Source organism: Piliocolobus tephrosceles, chromosome 3 (assembly GCF_002776525.5).
Source record: "Piliocolobus tephrosceles isolate RC106 chromosome 3, ASM277652v3, whole genome shotgun sequence".
NCBI lineage: Eukaryota > Metazoa > Chordata > Mammalia > Primates > Cercopithecidae > Piliocolobus > Piliocolobus tephrosceles.
Genome location: NC_045436.1, coordinates 23,570,778 through 23,598,007, shown reverse-complemented (window position 1 = coordinate 23,598,007; position 27,230 = coordinate 23,570,778). Strand labels below are relative to the sequence as shown.

The following is a 27,230-nucleotide window of genomic DNA, read 5'->3' as shown; positions in this document are numbered from 1 at the left end:
CACTCTAACTTCATTTGGAATTACCATTGTTGACACAGTTTCATAAAACATCATATTTCATGATGATTGTTCTATGATAATGCTTCACTTAAATCTCATAAAAACTCATTTAAATTATTAAAGAGCTTGGTAGTTAGTGTGCACAAAGTACTTCAGCTCAACTAGAATAAGATACTTGTTAAGTCAAGCACATTAGCACTCCCATTGGGCTTCAATATTGAGTCTTTCATCTCATAATAAAAGACAACAATGTGGCAATAAAAGTGTAGCGTTTAACAATATCTAGTGTAATTGTTCATTGAGAGCCTGCAAGGTAGTGTAATTGATATTGATGGCAACATACATCAATTCTATTTCTAAATTTAATCTGATAAGAAACACATCTTACCATTTAATAATGCTTTTATCACTTTCATTCATCTCTCCTACAAAGTTAGACAACTGGTAACTCTTGCAATTTTTTAAAATAAGAGCTAAAATAATCTTGCCCATATTTGTAGGAAGGACTATTATATATGAAACTACCTGTGTCTCATAGAACATTAAATATTATTTCCCACCTTATTCCACTATAGTCAGCTCTTACTCAATTAACATTTATTGGTACATTTTCCATGTCAGGCCTTTGGTAGATGGGAGAATAATAAAATATAATAAGCAAAAGGTGAAGGTCGGAACTTTTTGCCACTTATCTCCAGTGCATTTCTTCTTCTTAAATTGTATACAATTATAGTTTATGTATGACTGCAGGCATGTTTGTATATATAGACACATGCACATTTCTAAATACATGATCTCTTTGATTCATCTTCAGTGGGACATATGTTTTAACCCTCACCCTTATACTGGTAAAAGGTTTGAACTGAGCTATAAATATTTCATTTACATTTGTGCTTAGTATAACAATATGAGAGAACTCTGGTTGTAACTGAGTAGCAGGCTGCTCATCAGACTTTCTCAGCTACTTATCCTTATAGAGCCAGGTAAGAGAGGAGGTTCTCTAACTGCCTTCTTATTTCTTCTTTTCCTTATTTTTTTCTTCAACGAAGTATTTTTCAATGAATAGTTATTGTCATCAGTGGTATTTATTTATTTTGCAAGATGATTGATTATTATTTGCAAAATGTGAGATTATTTTATGATGGAGATTGATTTCATTCTTTGTGAGAGATTTATGTAACTATGTTTATTACCTCAGTCTATTAGGCAGCCTTTTATAGCTCAACATATTCTATTTACATGACTTCTCTTATTAGATAATTTTTGTGGAACAATCTTACTTTTTAAATCTACTTATCTTTAATTATTGCCAAAAATAAATTAATGATTAATCTTTAAATTAATGTGTTAAAAGATTAAACACAAATTAAAGATTTATGTTTAACCTTTAAATTTTATGATTAAATGGTATTTAACTTTGGTCTATTTGGTTATTCAGGTTATAAAAGTAGACACCTTCAGGCCGAGCATGGTGGCTCACGCCTGTAATCCCAGCACTTTGGGAGGCTAGGCGGTGGATCACGAGGTCAGGAGATCGAGACCATCCTGGCTAACACGGTGAAACCCCGTCTGCGGTAAAAATACAAAAATATTTAGCCGTGCGTGGTGGCGGGCACCTGTAGTCCCAGCTAAGGGGGTGCTGAGGCAGGAGAATGGCGTGAACCCGGGAGGCGCAGCTTGCAGTGAACCGAGATCGCGCCACCGCATTCCAGCCTGGGCGACAGAGTCAAACCATATCAGCCACAAAGTGCAGCTATTTTTTTTTTCTTTTTGTAGAGATAGGGTTTCACCATGTTGCCCAGGCTGGTCTCAAACTCCTGGGCTCAAGGGATCCACCTGCCTCAGCCTCCCAAAGTTCTGGAATTACAAGCATGAGCCACCATGCTCAGCCCTGGAAAACTTATTAAATCAAAACAAAAAAGAAACTGAGTTATTTTAATGAAAAAGTATATGGTGATTAACCTAAATAATTAAAACTATTTCAAATACGGCACATGAAAAGGCTGAACCAGTTCCACCTTCATAGATAATCTAATAGATTAGCTTCCAAAGGGGTTTTGTTCCAAAAGGGTTTGGTCTACCAAATACTGTTCCAAAGGGGTTTTGGTCTACCAAACCAAGGCAAAAGTAGGAAGTAGCAGATTTTGATTTACCTGATTACCATCTATGACTTATGGAGAGGAAAGGCTCTTCTGTTGATAGGGAAAGTTTCGTTCGGGGCTACAGGTAGACCTTAAAATATCCAAACTTTGAAAGTGGCACACAAATGAGAAACAAAAATCCAACAGCTGTATACGAGAAAACGGCATCAAACCTGGATGACATTAGAAACTAAGATAATATGTAGACATTTTAAAATCACATTAAAAATACACATTACCCTTGTCTTTCCATGACTAATATTTGTCTAAGCATATATGTAGTTATTTTCTTAATCTGAGAGTCTAGAATTCATCTGTCCCCAAGACCTTTAATTAGTTAGGGATCAAAACACCACATTTTTGTTTTTTCACAGGACCATTGTAAAATAATACCTCTGAATAAGGCAGTGTGAAGTCTATTTTTCCTTTCCATTATGAAACCCCATCTTATAGGAAATTGCTATGAGTGCAATTATGCTAAAAAGGATGTTTTAGATGAAATAAATTGACCACATTGCTTTACTGTCTCCCACATTTTGACTTGCAAAGAACTTTATTCCCTGAATAAAGCCAGCAAGAATGACTCAATAGGGGTAATTTAGTTGCTGTATAATCATCAGATGCTTCAGTTTCATTACTATTGACTTAAGGTAGCAAATATTTTAGTTTAAATATCTCCAAAATTTGAAAATTTTGTGTTTTTTCTTCATCTAATATATCTTTAGGCATGTAATAATATTCAAATATATAATAACTACCCATATATGAAGTAAAGCATATTATTTGAAAAAAAAAAAAAACTACTTGGGGCAAAAACAAATTTCATTGATTCCTCTTTTCACCCACCAGTTACCTCTTTCTTCTTTCTACTACTGATTTATTAAACTCAGTTAACTGCTATAATACATTTATAAATCATGAGTACAAATCAATTCATTTAACTGACATAGTGTGGATGAAAATTTTTAGGCGTTTTTCATCAATTTGAAGATGAAAAAAAGGGCACGGGGAGAGGGAGATAAGGATTTATATAGTGAAATTCCTCTTAATCCTTTGGTCAATTAGTTTTGGGCAATTTTCTCTTCCAATTTAATAAATCAGAAAAGGTGTTTGGCAATGTCTGGTGCATCATGATCCCAACTATTTGAAGCCAACTATTTAGTGCCCTCTGTTGCTGTGCTATTGATGTTATTTTAATTTAAACTCTAATTATTAACATTTTAGATGTATTTATAATTGTAGCTACTATAATATTATGCCATTTAAAATTTGTTTTAAAGTGGGCATCCTGTGTACTCAGTCTTTCCCACCCTGTGTCCCAAGAATATTTGGGACTGTCACACACTCATACACTTACACTTGCACACACACACAATGACTAGATGGAATTTCTATAATTTGGGTAGAAAAACACCATTGAGGCTGGCCGCAATGGCTCACACCTGTAATCCCAGCACTTTGAGAGACCAAGGCAGGTGGATCATCTGAGATCGGGAGTTCAAGACCAGCCTGGGCAACACAGTGAAACCCCATCTCTACTAAAAATACAAAAATTAGCCTGGCGTGGTGGCAGGTGCATGTAATCCTAGCTATTCCGGAGGCAGAGTCAGGAGAATCACTTGCACCTGGGAGACAAAGTTTGCAGTGGGCTGAGATAGTGCCACTGCACGCCGGCCTAGGTGACACAGCAAAGCTCCATTTACAAAAAAAAAAAAAAAAAAAAAAAAAAAAAGCAAAAAGAAAAACATCATTGAGTATGTATAAATATCAATCAATTGATGAAATTTTGCAGAAAGACATTCCTGAATGTTTGACATTCTATTTGACAGTCCAGGAGATTCTTTCAGATGATGAAATAAAAAATTAATCTAAATTGTTAGACTGCTCATTTGACACAAATCACATAAATATCATTCATTATACTACTCCCAGTTGTTGATTTTTCTTTACTACTTGTCTTAGTCTGATCAGGCTGTTATAACACAATGTCATAGACTGGGTGGCTTTTAAACAACAAACATTTATTTCTCACAGTTCTGGAGACGGGACACTGCAGAATTGGTGTCTGGTAAGGGCCTGCTCTGGTGCATAGACGGATGTGAGATGTGTTTTTGCTGTGTTCTCACATGGTGAATGGGGTCAGGGGAGCTCTCTGGGGCCTTTTTTATAAAGGCAGTGATCTCTTTATGAAGGCAGAGTCCTCATTATCCCCAAATCACCTTCCAAGGACTCTGCCTTCAAATACTATCACCATGAAGATCAAGTTTCAACATATGAATTTTGGGGGGACATAAATATTCAGTTCCTAATACCAGTTAACCGTTAACCTTAGTTAATTCATCTTTTGGAAATAATTTTCTTTTCTTTCTTTTTTTTTTTTTGTTTTTTAAGAGACAGGGTCTTACTCTGTTGCTCAGGTTGGAGTGCAGTGGTATGATCCTAGCTCACTGCAGACTCAAACTCCTGGGCTCAAGTCATTCCTCCACCTCAGCCTCTGAAGTAGCTAGGATTACAGGTTTGCACCTCCATGCCCAGCTAATTTTTGAGTTTTTTGTAGAGATGGGGTCTTACTATGTTTCCTAGGCTGGTCTCAAACTCCCAACCTCAAGCAGTCCTCCTAGGGTGGCCTTCTGAAGTGCCAGGATTACAGGCATGAGCCACTGCAACCAGCCACAAATAATTTTCTTTAATTAACTTCTTCTTTGAAACGTTTCTTTTATTAAAAAAATTCTTCCACGAGTAGAAAAAGTAATTTCTTTTTTTTTGATTAACCAACATATTTCATAAATAAGTTTCTGTTTTTCTCAAAGAGGAAAAATAAACTTTCCTTGCTTTTACATTTAATGCTGAAATAATACTGAATTATCATCAGATAACCACACTGACAAAGTAGTAAACTAAGTAATTAATATGAATTCTGAGGATAAAATTATATTAGAAATAAATGTGTATTGATGTCTTCAGCTGAACTATATGTCTTCAGAAATAACAACATCATCATCATGATATAATTGTCATCATCATGATAATTATTTTATTTTCTGATGTATTTCTGAATGCTTCTAAAAATGATGTAAGCATATTTTCAAATATATAGATAATTACAAAAGCACTTGAACTGATTATTTGGAAACTTTTGTTGAACTTAAATTTGAAAGGATATCAGAAACTAGTCATATGTAGTAATAAGAGGTTGTTGTGCTCCTGAATGTGTTAGACTTTATAGCTCATCACTATTCTTTACAAAAAATTCACTGTATTGTCAGTTGTCTGGCACCACCTTTCCGCCACTATTTCCACTTTCTCCTATATTCCAGATGCTGCTCCTATGTAGGTCGGCGGGGAAATGGACCTCAGGCAATCTCTATCGGCAAGAACTGTGATAAATTTGGAATTGTTGTTCATGAATTGGGCCACGTGATAGGCTTTTGGCATGAACATACACGACCAGATCGAGATAACCATGTAACTATCATTAGAGAAAACATCCAGCCAGGTGAGAGGCATAGGATGTGTTGAGTTTAAGGCTGACTGGGTATCTTTGAATCGTATTTATGCAGTTTATTATTTCACTTTCCCAAAAATGTAAACTTATATTTTTGATATGATAGAGTAACATTTTGCTTGATTTAAAATTGCCCATGATGATTTTATATTTTAATTTTTTTTTTCCTGGAGACTGTGTGATTTCATGCATTTTTAGACTTGCTTTCTTTTTTAAGATTTAGCTGTTTTATTTCCAAACTTTGGTGCTTTCCAAGAATGGGTGTGAGCTATTGAACCATAAATTAATATTATTAAATATTTCTTTTTTACTTAAACGTTTTTTGTACTAAGTTCTATAATTTATGTTATAAGGGTTTTAAAAGGGTCCAGGGTTTGCCATAAAACGTGCTGCTACCATAGGAATCTGTGTTATACCAGGTACAATTTCTGGAGAAAATCCAGTGAAATGAGTCATTTCCAAGCTAATATAAATAGTTTTTTTCTGAGATTTTCCTCTTAAACTTGACTACCCTCAAGACAAATTCTTAGGAAAGTTTTCAGTAATTGAAATATAATTTCTACTTAAAATCCATTTTTTTCCTGATAAATGATACTTGATAATGGCCTCAATGTAAGACTTTTTATTTTTTAACTTTTATGTACATAAAGATCAGTATATTTCAGTTGCCAAAAAATATTCTGTTGTTTGGAATTTTCTCGTAAGGTATTTTAGGTATGTATTTTAAGCATAAGCAAAGTAAAAATGTGTTTTTATTTTCTTATTCATGATCAGTTTTGTTACAAACATTGAATTCTTTCTGTAATTAACAGTACTGATCTCTTTATTTGCTCATTATTATTTGATGCCAATTATTTATTGAGCCAATTTTAGGCATTGAAGATACTGTCATGAAAACTACAAAATTTAGTGTGGGATATGTGCATATGTATAAATGATTGCAAATGAGTGAGACAAGTGACAGTAGTTAGTAATATATGTTGAGAATACTGTGGAGTCCAAGCAAGGCATGACGAAAAGTGCCTTAGTGAGTCAAGGCAGTTGTAAAGGAATGGAAATTCAGAAGTAAAGTAGAAGTATTTCAGGCGGACAGAAGAGTGATTAAATTTCAAGTGAAAAGAACTTCATGAGCAATGCTATCATTACAGAAAACTGAATTATTTTTATGTGACCATTATGGTTGATGCTGTTACAAGTGGGAGATTAGTTGGTATCTTATCCTTTACTTAGAGAAGATTCTCTATGATGTAAACCTGGGGAGGAAATTCAGGTTTTATTCTCTAGCTAGTGGGGAATAATTAAAGGATTATAGGCAGGAAAAGTTCAGATTAAAATACAGAGAACTCATTTTCGCAGTCAGACTTACAGCGATCATTAACTGGGTGTGGGGGGATGTGCCTGAAGTCCAGAAAACGTAATAGAAACCTAAATAAGTAGATATGAGAGGTGACTAGTTTCTTAGTTAGGGTAGTACATGTCGAAAGGAAAAAGAGGAAATAGTTTTTCAAAAATATTTTAAGAGTAATACCATCATGTGAGGGGAAATCTTCAAAAGTTTTCTTTTTAGGCGAGAAGATGAATGTTGGTACCATCACATGAGACATTTGACACATTGAAATATTGATAAAACAGCATGTTTTTGAGAAAGAGAAGGACAAATAATGATTCAATTGAGCATATCCTTGAATTTAAAAAGTCTTTGTATAATCCTTATTTTGTAGAGAAAGGAAAGGTGAGTCTGGACTTCAGGATGTATCTAAAGATAAAAATTTGACATAGGTTTGACTAATTAGGGAAAAATTGGAGGGAGAAGAAAAAAAGGTTGAGGATATAAAATGGGTAAAAACAATATTTAAGCAATATTTAGTAGAGTATGTCCTAAAAGACTAAGAATGTGTTGCCTGAAAGGTAAGAGAAAAATTAGTGGATTGTGGTGTCCTGGAAGCCAAGAAAATAAATAATTTGAAGAATGGCAAAGTGATCTGTAGAGTTAAATATCAAAAATTAGTCTAAAAATGTATACTCCTCTATATAGAAGACTCTAATGCATGAACTACCAAGATTCATCCTATATATCACTAGGAGGGAAATAAAGAGGAAATAAATCTGAAAGTTATTTCAACTACCACATAAATGAGAACTTTGCTGTTAACAAGAGTTATTAGTGTTTTCTAGCCAACAGAAAAAAATAATTTATTGGGTGAGATTTCCTGAATGATGGGAACCACTGTAACAGAGCAATTCCAGTATGAAAGTGTTCATGTTGAAAATTAATCTTCAACAAATTTGTGATTTGCTGTCACTCAGAAACTTAAGATCAAGTCTTAGTCAAGGGTGATGTCTAATAAGCACATACTTTGGCTTCGCATTTGTATGCAAAATCAGTGATTATGATAGGAACCAAATTGGTATAAGGATCTAATCCATGTTGGAATATGATTTCAAGAAGGAGGCTTGCCATTTTTAAAATTGTCAAATGTGGTTTCCCTTAGTGCTATGTGTTCTATTTCTCTTTCCTTCTTTCATGTAATAAGTCTATTTTTCTGTTATTTGGGCTATGTATGGCTATGTTGTTTTTAACTAAAAAAATATTGTGTCATATACACATTATGTTCTCAAGTTAGATGCATTGAAATGTATTACTGAAGTTGCATAATGTTCTACTTTCAGAAATTTTTATGGAATATTTTGCCTTAGTTAGAGAATCTGGTCCCATATTATACTCTAAATTGAAATCTTACAGGTTAGTAAGTATAAAATTAGATCCATAGCTTTTTGAAAATCTGATTGTGGATTTGTTACATTAGACTTCAGATGCCTTATGAGACAAGAGTTTTAACATTCGCCTCTATCATGGGTTGAAGAGAATGTTGAATATTTCCCAAGAACGGTTGTAACATAAATAGACCTATCAGAGATTTGTGGAGCACGTATTTCATGACAAGGTCTTGTTAGTTAATTTTAAATTATGTATTGTTTAAATTCATTCAAAGACAGACTAAAACACTTTGATCTGGGACTTGGGTTCAACTCCAGGTTGATTCTTCATTCTTAATTCTCAAGCAAATACCCCAGGTTTCCTTTATCACATGTAGGAGAGACATAACTCAATTTCTTTATTGCCTTTAGAAAACTCTTTATTAATGTGATCTTTTTATGTTTAATTGAAATATGGCAATTGGAATTAAAAACCTAAGTAGATAAAGGGCATAGTAGTTCCATTTTTAGCTCCAGAAGTGAATTTGGAATTCCTGTAGCTCATCTTTCTTTGTCTTTTGATGTTTCGAAGCTTTTTGTTACATAAGTGATATGATTTGCACAATCTTTGGGTACTTAAATTGTGAAATTACTAAAACTTAAACTCTGTTTTAAGAAATGTTTCTTTCTGGAACCATTGAATTTAAGTCTGTGTTCTTTTCAAATTTCGAGAAATAATACTACAATACAGACACAAATAGGCAATTGAAAAATCTATTAAAAATGAAGATGTCCAGAAGTTAAACTAACAGATGTGGAGATTTTAAAAAACATTCAAGTTCTGAAGCATATTCTTCTTAATCTCAAAGGAGAACTGCCTTTTCATCAAGAATAAACTTGTTTCATTTTTAAATGAAAGTAGAGAATTGGCTGCTATTGTTTTATCTTGTGTGATGAAATCATGGAGCTAAAGCCTGCAGAGCTTTGTTTAACTAATATTGCTTTTATATCTTTTCCTATTGTTTCATAGAAGGTATCTAAACCAAATTGGAAGATAATTTTTGTGGGACCTGGCAGACCTAGTCATAAAAATGGGAAACTCATTAGATAAAAACATAACTTTTTGTAATTATTTGTACATTACCAAAAACACAATAAGATTTTAAAGAAATAAATATTATGAGGTGGTAAAAGAGCATATATATGAAACAAAGTCAACGTATGCTTTTTGGTAGTCCACCTTTTTGCAGAAATTAACACTTTGTTCCAATTCAATATCGCTTTTCAATATGATGGTAGAGTGAAGACAGATGCTTTTTGCATGTGCCTGTGCATTTGTATGTAAATTCGATCAGCAAGATCAGTCATTTCACAAAGAACAGATGCAGGTGTGGGAAAGGCCTTCTGGTCTATTTTCTGTCCGTTAAAAGGCTTCTGAGATTTTGTTTATCCCTGGTTCTTAGGTCAAGAGTACAATTTTCTGAAGATGGAGCCTGGAGAAGTAAACTCACTTGGAGAAAGATATGATTTTGACAGTATCATGCACTATGCCAGGAACACCTTCTCAAGGTTGGAATCTCAGGTTATACCTTTTGACTTTTAATTCCTTTCCTCCATGTGGCTCCTCACAAAGCTATGCCTGTCATTAGAACTAGAATTGCTTTCAAATATTGCTACCTCACTGCAGAAAGTAGAAAAATAATTCATGAACATTTATAGCCAAGAGCAAGTATTTAAAAGGCATTTTAAAAATATATTTTTACATTCTCTACCAAAAATGTGAATTTAAAGTGATAAGATGGTATAAATTATGTAAACAATTTTATACTTCTAAATCATTAAAAAGTTGAATTAAAAGTGTTACCAAACCAATCAGCATGTTAAGTTGGCAAAGCATTTTTTAATGAAAATTGGGTATTCATAAGCTAAATAGGTTATTTAGCAGCTCAGTTGGAATGTCACAGTCTAGGTGACTTGTGCTTTATACTGTGTATTTTCTACTGCTCAAGTACAACTTACACTCAGAAACTGATGTTACTAAATTAATTGTCAAATAACAGATTAGAAAGATATTTTGCCTCATATAATTTAGAATTATAGTTCATCACTCATTAACCTTAAAATTATGTCATTAATGACTTAAAGCTACTTTTAAAAAATGCAATAAATTTGGGTTTTGATCTACTTGATTCTAAAGATGATGTCATCAAGCAAATAGCTCCCAGGTAAGGAATTTGGAACTGTTAAACCATTGAATTTACCCCTTTTTCCATTTATGCCCATTTGATGCTCTTATGTCATTTCAACTTTTTTTCCTTTTGTGCCCACTTATGGCCATTTCACAGTTCATTAGCATCTATTTCTGAAGGCAAGGTCAGGAAAAGGGAAAAATATTCAAATTTATTAAGCTGCTTTTATAAAACTTTTTTGGGTAAAAAGTAGAGAAGGGTGTGTAAATGAAACCTTAATACTTGGACACATTTATTAACTATTCATTTTTTCCAAACCAAAGTTTATTATTTAAAAAATTTGTGTTAACTGTGTTTTTAAAATTACTCTTTTCTAAAGTACATTATTTATAGACATATGTATTCATTTGTTAAAATATAATTAACTATCCAAATGCTTATTTTTTCTAGAATATGAATTTAAGTTTTGATAGAAATACCTACTCAGTAATTTGACCTGAAATTAATCATAAAGGGTTACAGAATTTTATTTTCTGGTAAATGTTTGGAATGGAGTTTTCTATAAAACATGTAATAATTGGGTATTTAGGTTCCACTTCAGTCCAAGTGCCTCTCTTCTGCTACTGAATTATGTTTTTAGAACTAACCTGAGTTTTGGTTCCTTGGAACAGAGAAGGTACTGGAGAATAGAGAAAAACGATTTATTCTTTTTGTCCTTCACAGTTGATAAATCTTTAGCAAAGTTCTAGGAAATGTATGTTTCCCCTTATTCTATACTCTTTTTCTATGTTACATTGCATATTTTCCCATAAATTAATCTGCTCTTGTTGCCCATAGTCAGCCTGACCTACACCTGCTTATGCGTTGAATGCCAATCAGCCTTTGTTTATTAACTGATCCTATTGTTTCAAAACCATCTTATGCATTTTTCATAAATAAACTCAACACTTCTACAGTACAGGAGCTCATATCCACCTGTTAGAAAGATAGCCTCATTGTTTCATTCACATTATTTTATTTTTCGAGTCTTTAAAGAAGCTGTTTATTAACTTATATTTAAATGATTTTCAGGAAAAGAAAAATTTGACACAGGTCTCATTCTGCTACTCCCTCAAAGATTTTGAATTTTTTTTTTATTATGGAAAAACACAAAACATCAAATTTACTATATTAACCATTTTAGACATAAAAGTCAGTAGTGTTATTTAAATATATTGACATTATTGTGAAACAGATGTCCAGAACTTTTTCATCTTGCAAAACAGAAACTATACCTATTAAGCAACTTCCCTTTTCCACCTCTTCTCAGCCCCTGGCAATCACCATTCTACTTCCTATTTATAAATTTGACTGCTTTTGATATTGTATATTATACATATAATTGTATATTATATATATACATATGCCTATACTATAAGGCATATAGTATTAGTCCTTTTGTGATTGGCTAATGTCACTCAACATTATTTCCTCAAGGTTGATCTATGTTGTAGCATGTGAAAGTATTTTCTCACTTTTAAGGCCAAATAATATTTCATTGTAAGTATATACCACATTTGTTTATCTTGTCATCCATCAGTGGGCATTTGTATAGCTTCTGCCTCTTATGAATATGCTGATATGAACATAGGTGTGCAAATATCTCTCCAGCACGTTATTTTTTGTATTTGAATAGTAGCCATTCTGAGTGTGATGTCATATCTCCTTGTGGTTTTGATTTACATTTCTCTGATGATCAGTGAACATCTTTTCATATACTTGGTGGCATTTGCATATCATCTTTGGAGAAATCTTTATTTAAGTCCTATGCCCATGTCTAAATCAGGTTATTTGATTATTTTGTTGTTGAGTAGTAGTTCCTTATATATTCAGATTAAATCACTTATTTTATATATATATATATATACACACACACATATGTAATTTGGAAATTTTTTTTTTCATTTCATAGGTTGCCTTTTCATTCAGTTGATTGCATCCTTTAATGTATACAATGTTGTATGTTTGATGTCATCCTATTTGTCTATTTTGGTTTTATTGACTGTGCTTTTTGTGTCATATCCAAGAAATCCTGGTCACATGCAACACCATTAAGGTTTCCCCTTGTGTTTTATTCTAGGAGTTGTATAGTTGGGTCTTGTGTTTATTTATTTAATGCATTGAGTTAATTTTTTTAAAGTATTTTTTAAAAAGAGCCCAATTTTATTATTCTATATGTAGATAATCCAGTTTTCTCAGTGTCATTTGTTGAAAAAACTGTCACTTCCTAATTGAGGAATCTTGGCACCTTTGTCAAAGATAATATGATCATATACGTGGTGATTTATTTCTGTGTTCTCTATTTTATTTCACTGGTCTGTAGGTCTGTCTTTATACTAGTACTGCACTGTTTTGATTACTGTATCTTTGTAATATGTTTTGAAATCAGTTCTGCAAAGTTGGATTGTGAATATTCAACTTTTTGTTTTTCAAAATTATTTTAACTATTTGGTGTATCTTGAAATCACATAGGATTTTTAGGATAAATTTTTCTATTTCAGCAAAAAAAAAAAAAAATGTTGGGATTCTGATAGAAATTGCATTGAATCTGTAGATCACTTTGGATGTATTAACATCTTAACAGTGTTAAGTATTTCAATTCAGGAACCAAGGGATCTTTGTCTCTTCTTTAATTTCTTTCAGCAGTTTGTTTAGTTTTCAGTGTAAAATCTTTCACTTCTTTGGTTAAGTTTATTTCTAAGTATTTTTTTTAATGCTATTGTAAATGGAATCAGTTACCTTTTGGATTGTTTGCCATAAATGTATAAAAATGCAGCTATTTTTGCATTTTGATTTTATATCCCATGACTTTGCTTAATTCATTGACTGGTTCTAACAGGGTTTTTGTGTGTTTGTGTGTGTGTGTGTGTGGAATAGTTAGAATTTTCTATGTATAAGATCAAGTCATTTCCAAACAGTGAAAATTTTACTTCTGTCTGTCCAATTTGGATGGCTTTTATTTTATTTTATTTTGTCTCATTGCCCTGGCTGGGACTTTCAGTACTGTGTTGAATATAAGTGACAAGGGTGGGCATCCTTGCCTTGTTCCTTATCTTAAAAGAAAATATTTCAGTTTTTCACCATTGATTATGACATTAGGTGTGGGATTTTCATATATAGTTTTTATTATGTTGAGGTAGCTTCCTCCTATTCCTAGATTTTTGTGTGTTTATTATGAAAGCGTGCTGAATCTGTTGAATACTTCTTCTATATCAGCTAACATGATCATATGGTTTTTGTTCTTTATTCTGTTAATGTAGGTGTTTGAAGTTTAAAAAATTCTGAACCCGCAGAGTCTATAGTAGTTCCAATTGTTTTTATGATGTTGCCCATCAATATATTTAGGAAATCACTTATGGGAAGAATAGGAATGGATATATAGGGTCTTTATATGAGTGACTATTTTGTAATATAATGCTTCTGAACTGTGGACTGCCCATTTTTCATTAAAAAAAAGTTGTAAAATTTTACAAATTTTTGTTAAAAGCATAGCTGGTTTGCTCTTTCAATAAAGAACAAATCAGGAACAGTAAGTGAACCATGATATGATCTGTCTCTGCCTATTGATAGTGGCTCACTGAGGAGGTTCAGTAAGATCTTGTATTACTTGTCAGGATATGGAGAAAAATAATTGTTAACTTCCTGACCACAAAAAAGAAGTAAAGAATGAGTGACTAACTCCCTTTAAATGGAAGGGAGATTACCTTAGTAGACAGAATGAAACAAAATTCATACTTCTGTTGTCTAAAATTGAATATATTCTCTCCAAGATGTCATTGACCTTTTTAAATTGAATCTTTTTTTGAACGTTAGGAAAAAATCAAACCCCAGAGACCAGAAATTTGTTTTTAAAAATAGAAAAAGAAAATAGTGAATACTTTGTTAGTACTGAAATACTACAGAAATCTAATACTCCATTAATTTGGGTTTATGTAATTAATGTATCTGTTGACTCATGCCTCAAGTTACAAGGCTTTTCTCAATGCTACCTTGTAATTTGTTTCTTTTTCGATTACACTGGCCTGCCCAGAGTGGTTTCTTTTGAAATATGCACAAACTCTCACTTTTGATGTTCAGTTCCCATGAATCACTAGCTCTACTTCTCTACTCTCTTTTCAGACAGTATACATATGGAGTTCTGTAGATGTTTAGATCTTGTAGTAAAGAGTTCCAGTCTCCCTATTTGAATTACTTGTATCTAAAGATCAGTGCCCTTTCCCTTACCTAGGAGCTAGGGCAGTTAGTAATAAAATTGCTTGTAGATCATATTACTCATCTGCTTACTATTTTCCTGTAAATTAACCGTTGTCCTGAGAGTAAAAGTTAAATTATCTGACTGGTACTCAGACATTTTAGGGGTCCTCTCATTTCTGAGCTGTTGTGTTTCTTGTTCTTTCTGTCTGGAAATACTCTACTGCCAGTTACCCATATTTCTCTGTCTTCACTTTCTTCATGTGTGACTAAAATGTCAACTTTCAAGTGAGTTTCATTTTGATCACTCTATTTAAAAGCAGTCTATCACTGCACAATCAATATCCATTTTCTCACCTTTATTTTTCCCCATAGTACCTATTACTACCTGGATTATTAATCATTTGTTTAATGTCTCTTTCCTCACATTTGAATATTAGAATCATAAAGGAAGGAATTTCTGTTTGTTTTATTTACTGCTATAAATCCATACCTAGAACAGTACCTTGGAACTGTTTCCTAATGGAAGCATAGTAGAGCTGAAAATGCTGTTCTTTTAATGCAAATGTTAGTTTAAATTCATTATATTCATTTATAAATTTTGGAAAGAAGTGCTCCATCATTATCTCAATTTAAAAGATATTATAAAAGTTAATTTCTTAAGATATTTTTATATAAAGATTTATTGTTGTTGTTGTTTGTTTTTGGTAAATCCGCAAACACACAACTCATACTTCTCAAACCCTTGGAATAGCCTCCCAGTTCATTTAACTTTTAAGCTCCCACTTCTTTAGATCTCTAAATGTTTGACATACATTAAAAAAAAAATTAGAAAGTATTTTTAGGGCATTATATTCAGAACTTTAGGTCATGCATATTAGGAAAAATTCGTGAATCTTTTACCACAATCTTGATCCCAAACAACTCACTATCTGTAGTTTAACATTATCAGGGCATTCATTAGGCTTTCTTATTTACTAGTTTTACGATGGAAAAATTGAAAAAATTGCTTTAAACTGCCCTAAATTTTGACATTCTTTGTTGTTGTTGTTGTTGTTTTAACATATGCTGTAATACTTGGACTTCTAAGAATACTTAGGTTAAATTAGTAGTTTAATTCAGAAAAATTAACCTATGTTTATTTTGTTTTACTCTTACAATCTTAGTAACTTCAACATAGTCTATTGTAGTTTGCTATTAGGGAAATAGACCTCTATGAGGAATCATTGTTTTACAACCTGGTAATCTAAGGAATTCTTAGATCTGCTTGGGAAACCAAAACAAATGTCATGGTGTAATGTACCTTGTGGGAGATTACAAGGTATTCCATATTTTTAAGGACATACGTGTTTCAAGGAAAAAAAATGAATGACATCATTGAGTTTATACTAGGCATACACATTTAATGTGCTTTTTTTTTCTACTTTGATGAAAGTGTTTTGAAAGCCTGATACACTGCTTAAAGCACACAAGGTGTTAATTCCCCTTTGATTGACTTGAGTTTGAAATACATAACCTTATAAATGTAAGGAATTCATGAGTTTTTATTTGGTGACTTAGGTGTGGTTTGCTTCTGCTTTTTTTCAGGGGGATGTTTCTGGATACCATTCTCCCCTCCCGTGATGATAATGGCATACGTCCTGCAATTGGTCAGCGAACCCGTCTAAGCAAAGGAGATATCGCACAGGCAAGAAAGCTGTATAGATGTCCAGGTATTGCACTACACAAACACAAGAGCATGACTATACTTGATTGTGCTCTTCCAGATGAATAAGCCATGATTTACTCAAGCGTTTACTTGTCTCCCTCCCTGTTGGCAAATGATGTGTACAGTTCAAAGTCAATAATCATAAAATGAGGCAGGAGGGAACTATGGAACACCTAATTGCTGTAAATAAAAACAAGTTATTGAAATCAAAGTTCAAGCACAGGGATAGCATGTTTTATTTCTTTTAATTTAATGAGTGAAAGAGCAAAATAGAATGGTTGCTTGATAGTCATTGATTAAATAGTTTCATGATTTCATAGTCCTTTCTAACATAAAAAGAATATCCTTTATTTGAACTTCAGAATTGCATCCTGGATGATCTTTTCTCGCAAATACCATCATTAATGGCATATAAATTACAATTTTATCAGTAGGAATTTATAACTTTGTTGTAAAAAAAAAAATGTTCTAACCAGTTGCAAGTGAATTACTGTATGTTTTGCCCCTAAATAAAGTTTCATGAAAGGTCTTAATGTTCTAAGGGAACACTATGCCTTAATTGTCCAAGAAAGAAAAAGATTCTGTTTTCCACATTAGAAATCTAGATTCTATGCATCTCTAGTATACTCACAATATTTGAAATATCTTACAACAAAGAAACATGCTTAACTTTGCATAACACAGTCTTTTCCAAATTATTTGTCCAAGGAAACCTCCTTTTACCCAATACTTACTTATAGAATTCACTTTTGGAAATATTGTTCTAGATACTTAAGGTTGCGGATATAATAAAACAATAACTATAAAAGTTTTAATTGGCTACAAATCTGATAATGTTTGCAGAAAACCAGAGAACTGATGAATATTTTAATCAATGGCATTTATAATTGCTTATGTTTATTTATATATTGTTATTGGGAAGTTCTTATATTAATTAAATTTCTATGATTTCTGGTGTCAGTCCAGGGTACTTTTAGGCTATAAACGAGGGCTAGCTAATTCGTTCATAAAAATTTAATATGTACTCATCGACATATGGTATAGAACCCTTCTGTTGGAAAGATAAAACTCAAGTGCAAGCAAGAAAAAGTGAGTTGGTTGAATAATCCCAGGAAATACCTGGGAACTTCCCAGGAAGTTCATAATTCAGTATGTGATGGTACTTAAGTCATTGACTCAACCCAGTGGATTCTGTTGACAATACTGCTGAGAGAAGGGATTTCCTATTCCTTAATACTAGATTTGCTAAGGAAAATTGTAAGAAATTATGATTTTTTTTCAATTTTACTGTAATTGTTAGCTTTCTTGTAATTTAGGACTATTAAGTTTTTAAAAGGTCAGTTGATATTTTTGGAATTTAAAGCTGTGTATAAAAACTTTTACATTATAATGATTCAATAATGAAAGTGGGTTTTCAACATTTTTTTGTGTATAAATATATCTGTCTGCCTCTCTATTTTTTCCGTGTACCAAAAGACATTTCTACATAATATTCATAATTTATTTACTTTGTGTTGTTTACTTAAGTTGCATTCATATTTACATAAATGCCTTGAAAGCATTTTATGTATGTTAGATACACATGTATATGTGCTATATTTTTTAAATTCAAATTTCCATAGGAGAAAATGAATTTATAAGAGAATGATACCACTACGACAAAAGATATGGATGATCCTTGACTAATGTCTAGTAACATTGGGCACATACTTTTCAACTTTTAAAAAGTGAAAATTATTTGATTAATAGCAACTAAGTAAATTACCACTTTATGTATAAAACTATCTTGATTATATCTCTAAATGTATGTCTACATACATTACATTTAAGAAGCACACTAGAGATTTGTATGCACATGGAATTGTAGGAAAGTCAGGAAGAATAAAAAACTAAGCTTATGATACTGTAATTTAATTTTTAGCCTACAATTCTTGGATGTTTCAGTTATAAACAGGAAGATAATTAGAAGTATAGTTTCTACTTTAGATTTCAATTGTGTAAAATACATTAATGGGCCATTTTCTTACTTGAAATATAGAAATATAATAATGTGTACACTATTTTCTTTAATACAATAAAACCACATTGAAGAAAGCACTATGATCTGTGAAAAAGATATTTTGTATTTGTGAAACCGTATGAAAAGCAAATTACTGTATTACAGCTAATAAAGTACCTGGAGTAAGGAAGAGCTAAAAGAGATATGTAAATATACATATATATGTGTCTCTACACATATATATATATATATATCTACACACATATATATGCATATCTACACATATATATCTACACACATATATACATATATACACATATATATCTACACACACACATATATACATATATATATGTGTGTATATATGTCTTTTAGTGTTAAATTTTAGTTCCCCAAATCTTTGGGAATGACTTTTTCTTCTATCTTGGCCTTGTTTTTCACTTTTATCTTTGACTCAGTGGTTATATGTGCAGGTTTGTTACATGGGAGTGTTGTGTGATGCTGAGGTTTGGGCTGTGAATGATCCTGTCACCCCGGTTCTAAACATAGCGCCCAACAGGTAGTTTTCAACCCTTGCCGCCTCCCACTCCCTCCCCTCTAGTAGTCCATACTGTCTATTGTTCCAATTGTTACGTCAAAGTATACTCTATGTTCAGCTCCCACTTAGAAGTGAGAATGTGTGGTGTTTGGTCTTCTGTTCCCAAGTTAATTCACTTCACATTATGACCTCCAGCTCCATTCATGTGGCCACGAGGAACAAGATTTCATTCCTTTTATAGCTGTGTAGTATTTCATGGTATATATATATCACACTTTCTTTATTCAATCCACCATCGATGGGCATCCAGGTTGAATCCATGGCTTTGCTATTGTGAACAGTGCTGCGATGAACATACCAGCGTCTGTGCCTTTTTGGTGGTACGATTTGTTTTCCTTCGGATATGTGCTTAGTAATGAGATGGCAGGGTTGAATTGTAGTTGTGTTTTAAGTTCTTTGAGAAATCTCCAAACTCCTTTCCCCAGTGACTGAACCACTTTTGATTCCCAACCACAGTGTGTAAGCATCCTCTTTCTCTACAGCCTTGCCAGCGTCTGCTCTTTTTGACTGGTATGAGCTGGACTTTTTAATGTTCACCAAATAGCCACCTCCTTTCCTCTTGTTCTTTCTCTTTTCCTCTGTTTCTTTCTCTGCCCCTCTCAGCCACTCTGTGCATGTGGATGTATCTATCTCTCTTTTTGTTTCTTTCTCTTTCTGAAATAGTTAGCTTTGAGCCCTGTATATAGTTATATGTTTAAGGTTCTTCTCTTTTCCTTAAATGAAGTGCACTCATGACTTACCAGGATAAGGACAATGATACTGGCATAAATATACTTACCACAAGCCAAATGACATTAAGCTACACTGATGCAGTAGATTTACCAATAACTGCAAGTTATGGAATAGAGTTAAAGATTCATAACTGTACCTATAAGTCTAAATAAGGTGACTTATCTGTAAATGACCCAGAAGATAGTAAGAGTTTATAAACTGAGTTCTGACTGTGTTTGGTTTTCATACAGAGAGGAGGGGGTTATAAATCTGCATATTTCTTTGGAGTTTGTTTTATTATTACTCTTTGGTTAGAAATTCCTGATGGAAAGGCAGACAAAAACAAGCAATGGGGAAAGGACTTCCTATTCAACAAATGGTGCTGGGATACCTGGATAGCCATGTGCAGAAGAATGAAACTGGACTCTATCTTTCACCATATACAACCATATACAAAAGTTAACTCAAGATGAATTAAAGGTTTAAATGTGAGACCTTGAACTATAAGAAGACTTAAATAAAGCATAGGAATCACCATTCTGGACATCGGCCTTGGGAAATAATTTATGACTAAGTCCTCAAAAGTGATTCAACAAAAATAAAAATTGACAAGTGGGACTTAGTTAAACTAAAGGGCTTCTACACAGCAAAAGAAACTATCAACAAATCAAACAGACAACCTACACAATGAGAGAGAATATCCACAAACTACACATCTGACAAAGGTCTAATATCCAGAATCTATAAAGAACTTAAACCAATCAACAAGCAAAACAAATAACACCATTTAAAATATGGGCAAAATATATGAACACATACTTCTCAAAAGAAGACATACAATCAGCCAACAAACATATGAAAAAATGCTCATCATCACTGAACATCAGAGAAATGCAAATCCAAATTACAGTGAGATGCCATCTCACACCAGTCAGAATAGCTGTTATTAAAAAGATGAAAAACAACAGATGCTGCTGAGGCTATGGAGTAAAGGGAACATTTATACACTGTTGATGGGAAATTAAATTACTTCAGCCACGGTGGAAACCAATTTGGAGATTTCTCAAAGAACTTAAAACAGAACTGCTACTCAACCCAGCAACCCCATTACTGTGTGTATATCCAAAAGAAAATAAATTGTTCTGCCAAAAGGGCACATGCATTCTCACGTTTATCGCTGCACTATTAACAATAGCAAACGCATGGAATCAATCTAGGTGTCCATCAATGGTGGGTTGGATTTTTTAAAATATAGTACCTATAGACCTGGAATACTAGGCAGTCATAAAAAAGAATGAAATCATGTCGTTCTTAGCCACATGGATGGAACTGGAGGCCATAATCCTAAATCAACTAACACAGGCACAGAAAAGCAAATACTGCATGTCCTCATTTATAAGTGGGAGCTACATATTGAGCACACATGAGCATAAACATGGAAACAAGAGACACTGTGGACTACTAGATGGGAGAGGGAGGGAGGCAGCAAGGGTTGAAAAATTACCAACTGGATTCTATGCTCACTACCTGAGTGCAATATGCCTATGTAACTATTTTATACATATACTATTTATATCTAAAATAAAAGTTGAAATTAAAAAATGAAAGAAATGCTGGCAAATGAAGCCAGTAAAATATATTTGGTTACTTTTAATGCCAGCTTTTTTTTCTCATCAGTTTTTGCCCACAGCTTCATTAGATCTGCATTTTATGGCACTGTTTTGTAGCGGTTAATCTTGAAAAAAACACTGACCTGGTAAAGAGTATAGTTAGCTATACAAGACTGTGGGTTTTATGGTCTGTGATAAGTGGGGCCTTGAGTCCAAAAGGGCAAGTTTCTAACCGAAAGACTATAAATTCTGCTGAACTTTACTAAATGATATATAAATTTTTTAATGTATCAGAAGAATGATGGCATTAAAATGTATCTATTTTAATTTTCCTTAAAATAATACTATCATTTAATGAAATTTATAGCTGATAAATACCTTGTAATCTATTCTTATATTTATGTATGTATGCCAAAAATATAAATTAGGTTGGTATATGAAACCACAATTAGTTATTGTACAGTCAATGCATACTCATCATGAAAAAGCTAAATACAGAAATAAGGTTAGATTTTGAAGGGGATAGTATGAGGATATGTTTCCTTCAGTTTGCAATTGCTTTCATTGCTATTTCTTGCTCTTGGCTTTAGAGACAGGAGAGTAAAGTCTCTTTATGCATCGTTGTGTTAAGAAAGAATATGATCCCTTAGAGCTCTGGCACTCTACTACTGTAAGACACCCCCATTCATTGCCAGATCACTTAGCCACAAGCGGGGTGGGAAAGGAAGGTAGAGCTGCTCGACATTGGGATTGAACAGGTTTCTGGACACTGCTTCCAAAAGACAAATCCTTTGTCTTTATGATGGTTTCCAAGCCTTTCAAGCATTAAGGCATTTTAAAGGACACCTAGTAGCTAATGCTACTTGCCTGTCTTATAATCCTTTGTATTCCATATACTGTGAGGACAACAGAAGTCCACATGGGGAGGGGAATGGCTATTATTACAACACTTCATCTTCCTATTAACCCAATAATTAGCAGTTTGTTTGGAAGGAGGTGATTTCTAAGGTACATGAGTGGTAACGTATTTTCTCGCGTCTTAAATGATTGATTTGTTCTCATATTTTCTCTCTTTCGGGGTCTCCTTTTTCTATGATTCTCATTTTCTAAATGCATTGTCCTCCACTTTACCCTACTCATAGGATTACTTTCCCTTCTTATTACTAAGATGCTTAATTTAGCTATTCTTTTGTCTTTGTCTGCTTTTTGTCTTAATTTAGTTTTTCTATAATCCCATGATCTTTTGCTTATAACTACTTCGTATTTAGACCAACTATTGGCCCTAAAATTCTCTCAGTAAATCTTCCTTAACTATGTCAAGTAACATAGTGAAATTTTTAAAAGTATAACATAAATTGATAATCTAAAACTAAAGGGATTTTGAGGATTAGAATCTCTATCGTTATGTAAAAGTGTTGCCTATTCCCACAGGAACATATGTACAACCTATGTTCCCAAATAACCAAGTGTTTCTACTTTTAATAACAAACAATACTTGTATAGAATGTACATATCTACGGATACGCATTTATGTGAAGGCTGTAGGGTGGGAGGCCAGTTTCAACATGCATGGAGTTTGAATGCATTGTTTTAAACACTTGCTTCATTTAATTTAGCATTAAAATGAATTAAAATGAATTAAATTCATTTAATTTAGCATTAAAATGAATTATATATGATTCATGGCTAAAATATATTGCCAAGATACAAAAAAAATGCATTTAGCTATTCCTTTTAATTTATTGATGGATCAGTTTATTCATCTACCCAGCAGACACTCCCTCGTTTAGTGAATGGTAGCCAGGGTCATCCAACAGCCCGAGCCAGAACTGTGGGGAACGTGGTTGCCTCCTTCCTCCCTCTGCTTCTCTCCTGATACTCAATGAGTTCCTGGGTTATTACTATTATTTTTGCCTTATTTTATTTTTATTTTTTTTTGAGACAGAGTCTCACTCTGTCACCAGGCTGAAGTGTAGTGATGTGTTCTCGGCTCACTGCAAGCTCCATCTCCTGGGTTCAAGAAATTCTTATGCCTCAGGCTCCTGAGTAGCTGGGACTACGGGTGTGTGCCACCATACCCAGCTAAATTTTGTATTTTTAGTAGAGATGAGGTTTCACCATGTTGGCCAGTATGGTCTTGATCTCTTGACCTCATGGTCCACCCGCCTCGGCCTCCCAAAGTACTGGGATTACAGGCGTAAGCCACCACACCTGGCCTATTTTTGCCCTCTTAGTATCTCACATTCCTGTAGTGAATCCCTTGTCTAGGTGGCATCCTCTCTTTTCTGGACGACTCGCAGGCCTCCTATTGGCCTCTTGCCTTTATTTTTATCTCCTGTCTGTTCTCCAGCTATGCTGCTTGTTGTCTGGGCTGCATACTGGATGAGAAAAGCTTCCTGGAGTTGATATTCATGCTTCGTTTTAAAGGATGGTTTGGGCTTGGCTATACAGTTATAACAGAAATGTATTTAAAAATATTCTAGTAATTTATCTCTTTTAATATTTGCTTATTTAAACATAATTTTAAACCAAAATTGTATTTATGATATTTAAAATGGAAAGGAACTACGGATTTACGAATTGTTTAAATTAACCAAGTTGATTCAACATATTTTTCTTTCTTTGCCCTAAAGATTCCTTTTTTTTTTTTTTTTTTTTTTTTCTTTTTCGAGATGGCATATTGCTGTGTCACCTAGGTTGGAGTACAGTGATGCAATATCGGCTTACTGCAACCTCTGCCTCCTGGGTTCAAGTGATTCCTGCCTCAGCCTCCCAAGAAGCTGGGATTAAAAGTGCCTTCCACCACCACGTCTGGCTAGTTTTTGTATTTTTAGTAGAGACGGGGTTTCATCATATTGGCCAGGCTGGTCTCGAACTCCTGACCTCAGGTGATCAGCCCGCCTTGGCCTCCCAAAGTTCTGAGACTACAGGCATGAGCCACTGTGCCCAGCCAAGTTTATCTGTTTCTTTGGAGACTTACCTAATACAAATTATTGTGTGTCTACTTATCATTACCCTTAGTAAAATTATAAATGTGTTCCTGCAGAATATGGAGAAGGGGAAGTTTTCAACCTTTGAGATATGATGGGAGCTATAGACATTAGACAGCAAAAATATTTGCAGATCAATATGGAGTCAGCTATGAAAGTAACCATGTAGGCCGGGCGCAGTGGCTCACGCCTGTAATCCCAACACTTGGGAGGCGGGCGGATCACGAGGTCAGGAGATCCAGAGCATCCTGGCTAACACGGTGAAACCCTGTCTCTACTAAAAATACAAAAAAATGTGCCAGGCGTCGTGGCGGGCGCCTGTAGTCCCAGCTACTTGGGAGGCTGAGGCAGGAGAATGGTGTGAACCCGGGAGGCGGAGCTGGCAGTGAGCCGAGATCGCGCCACTGCACTCCAGCCTGGGCGACAGAGCAAGACTCTGTCTCAAAACAAAAACAAAAACAAAAACAAAAACAAAAACAAAACAAAACAAAAAAAGTAGCCATGTAACTAAAAGAATGAGAGTTTATTACAATAATTACTTAACAACACACAATCTAAGTGGTGTTTCCACAATTCAAACACAATTTTGTATGCTAGAAGGAACATACATATGGATTACCTAATTTAAAAGTGAGATGATTCACATGATAAAAGGTTTTATAAGTTTAACTTCTCAGTTGTTTTGTTTTAAATTTCTTGTGATTAGAGCATCGGTATGCCTCTTTATATTAATCGTTCTTTATACTTTTACTTTCCCTAATATTATTGCAGAAGTAGTTGTATTGCACACAAGTTATTACTCTCACAAGAAACACCATTATGAAGTTTATATTATCGTGATAGCCATTTTACAGGAGAGAAAACTGGGGTAAAGCTTTTGAGCTTTGCATGTGATAATATAATTAACAGGTGAAGTGACAATGACAGCATTAAACATGTCATCTTGACCAGAAGCAGTGGCTCACGCCTTTAACCCCAGCACTTTGGGAGGTCGAGGCAGGCGGACCACCTGAGGTCAGGAGTTGGAGAACAGCCTGTCCAACGTGGTGAAACTCCATCTCTTCTAAAAATACAAAAATTAGCTGGGAGTGTTGGTGCACGCCTGTAATCCCAGCTATTCTTGAGGCTGAGGCAAGAGAATCACTTGAACCTGGGCGGTGGAGGTTGCAGTGAGCTGAGATTGAGCCACTGCACCCCAGCCTGGGTGACAAATTGAGACTCTTTCCCCAAAACAAAATAAAAAAAACTTATGTCATCTCATCCACTCACCTTGCTGTCAATGAACAGTCTAAGCATTTGGACTTAGTAATGTCCACTTATTTTTGCTAATTTTCCTTTAGTTTTTTTAAACAATAAAGTTTGACTTTTATATCTGAGAATAAATCAACAAATTCTGAAACATGTAGTAGGGCTCAGCTAGCCTGAGACAATCACATTTATTGAAGAAAATTCACAAGTAATTACCACAATTTGAATGAGCATGTTTCTACTTCTTGCATTATAATCAAACACTGTATTATCGACTTATTAATTTTTAGTGTATGTTGTATTTTGTTTAGCATGTATTTATCTTCTTAATCAGAACAGTATTGTATGCATACATTTATGGATTAAGTATATGTAATTTATTTAATTGCACTTGAAGAAATTCAATACTGGCATTCTCTGTGGCTTAGTGGGGTTTTAAATTATTACAGAATTTATTTTTAAACTGCTGTTAATTATAGGTTTTTTTTTTATAGAAACACACTCAACTCCCAAATAATTGTTTAGCATTTAACTGATCCTACTTAGAAGCACATTGTTTGCATTAATGAAATCTTACTACATTTTCATTTTTCTAAGACTTCTTTTAACCTTACATTTATCAAGTGCCTTGGATGATTTATAAAACAGTGCTGATTTATGTATTCTTGACCTTGAGCTTTTTAATTTTGTCCTAAAGTTGCTTTTGTCTCTCTGTTCATCAGATTAAACATTACTTACTCCTACTTTAAATTTATTGTGTTGTACAAACATAATGCCTATTTTTCTGAATAAATATTTATATCACATGTATTTTTAGAGCTCTATGCTTTGTTTTCATATTCACTATCTTTCTTTATTGAATACAAGCTATACAGCTCCATTTATAATTTATTAAGAAGTTGATGAGATGAGAGTTCACCTGCTGGTAGCTAAGGCCTTGTAATATGATAATAGCTCTGTTTTGATTGCAGTGTCCTTCAGAGGGAAGGAACTGTTCTTTCAAATTGTTGAGTGAAGGTTATAAAGAGGACTGGCTGCAGTGGAGGAATTATTAAGTTAAGGATACTTCAAGCAGCTTAGGTTCATGACACATAGCGTGTCTTGCAAGAGCAACAGAGAAGCCCATTGTAGGATGGTGCTGACAACTGGCCTTGGATGAACACAGATCCTCATGCTGTGCAGCTAATAATTTGCTACTTCAAATGACTGAAAATTGGTTCCAGGGAATTAGACAAGCTTAGCAAGAGGAAAATACACAAATTGCTTTTTTTTTTTTTTTTTTTTTTTTTTTAAGCAATTTCTATTTAACCTCAACTGAGAAAAGTAAATAAATGTTTACATCTTTCTGGAAAATTTGAACCTTCCATGATGTTTATATATTTTTTCTTTTTTTGAAAAAAAAGTTTATTGTGTTTGACATTTTGATATTATCTTTGCTGACTACTCATTAGTTATTACCTAATATTTTAAAAATTTGATATGGTATTCACTTAAACTTAGCCTTAATTTAAATCAAATATATTAGTGAAATGTTTCATGTGGTCCCAGACCCATGTCATCCAGGTGTCACTGGCCTGAATCTGAACATGGGTGTGCTTTAGAGT

The 27,230-nt window shown here is 33.6% G+C and overlaps 1 protein-coding gene across 4 annotated transcripts in view; it reads left to right on the top strand.

Annotated features, from left to right (window-relative positions):
- TLL1 (tolloid like 1) overlaps positions 1-27,230 on the top strand; it is a 222,526-nt gene that overhangs the window by 117,168 nt on the left and 78,128 nt on the right. For all 4 annotated transcript variants that reach the window (XM_023226651.3, XM_023226642.2, XM_023226656.2 and 1 more), the window contains exons 6-8: positions 5,459-5,637; positions 9,807-9,912; positions 16,350-16,474. In XM_023226651.3, the coding sequence (XP_023082419.2) occupies positions 5,459-5,637; positions 9,807-9,912; positions 16,350-16,474 (410 nt within the window). The remainder of the gene's footprint in view (positions 1-5,458; positions 5,638-9,806; positions 9,913-16,349; positions 16,475-27,230) is intronic.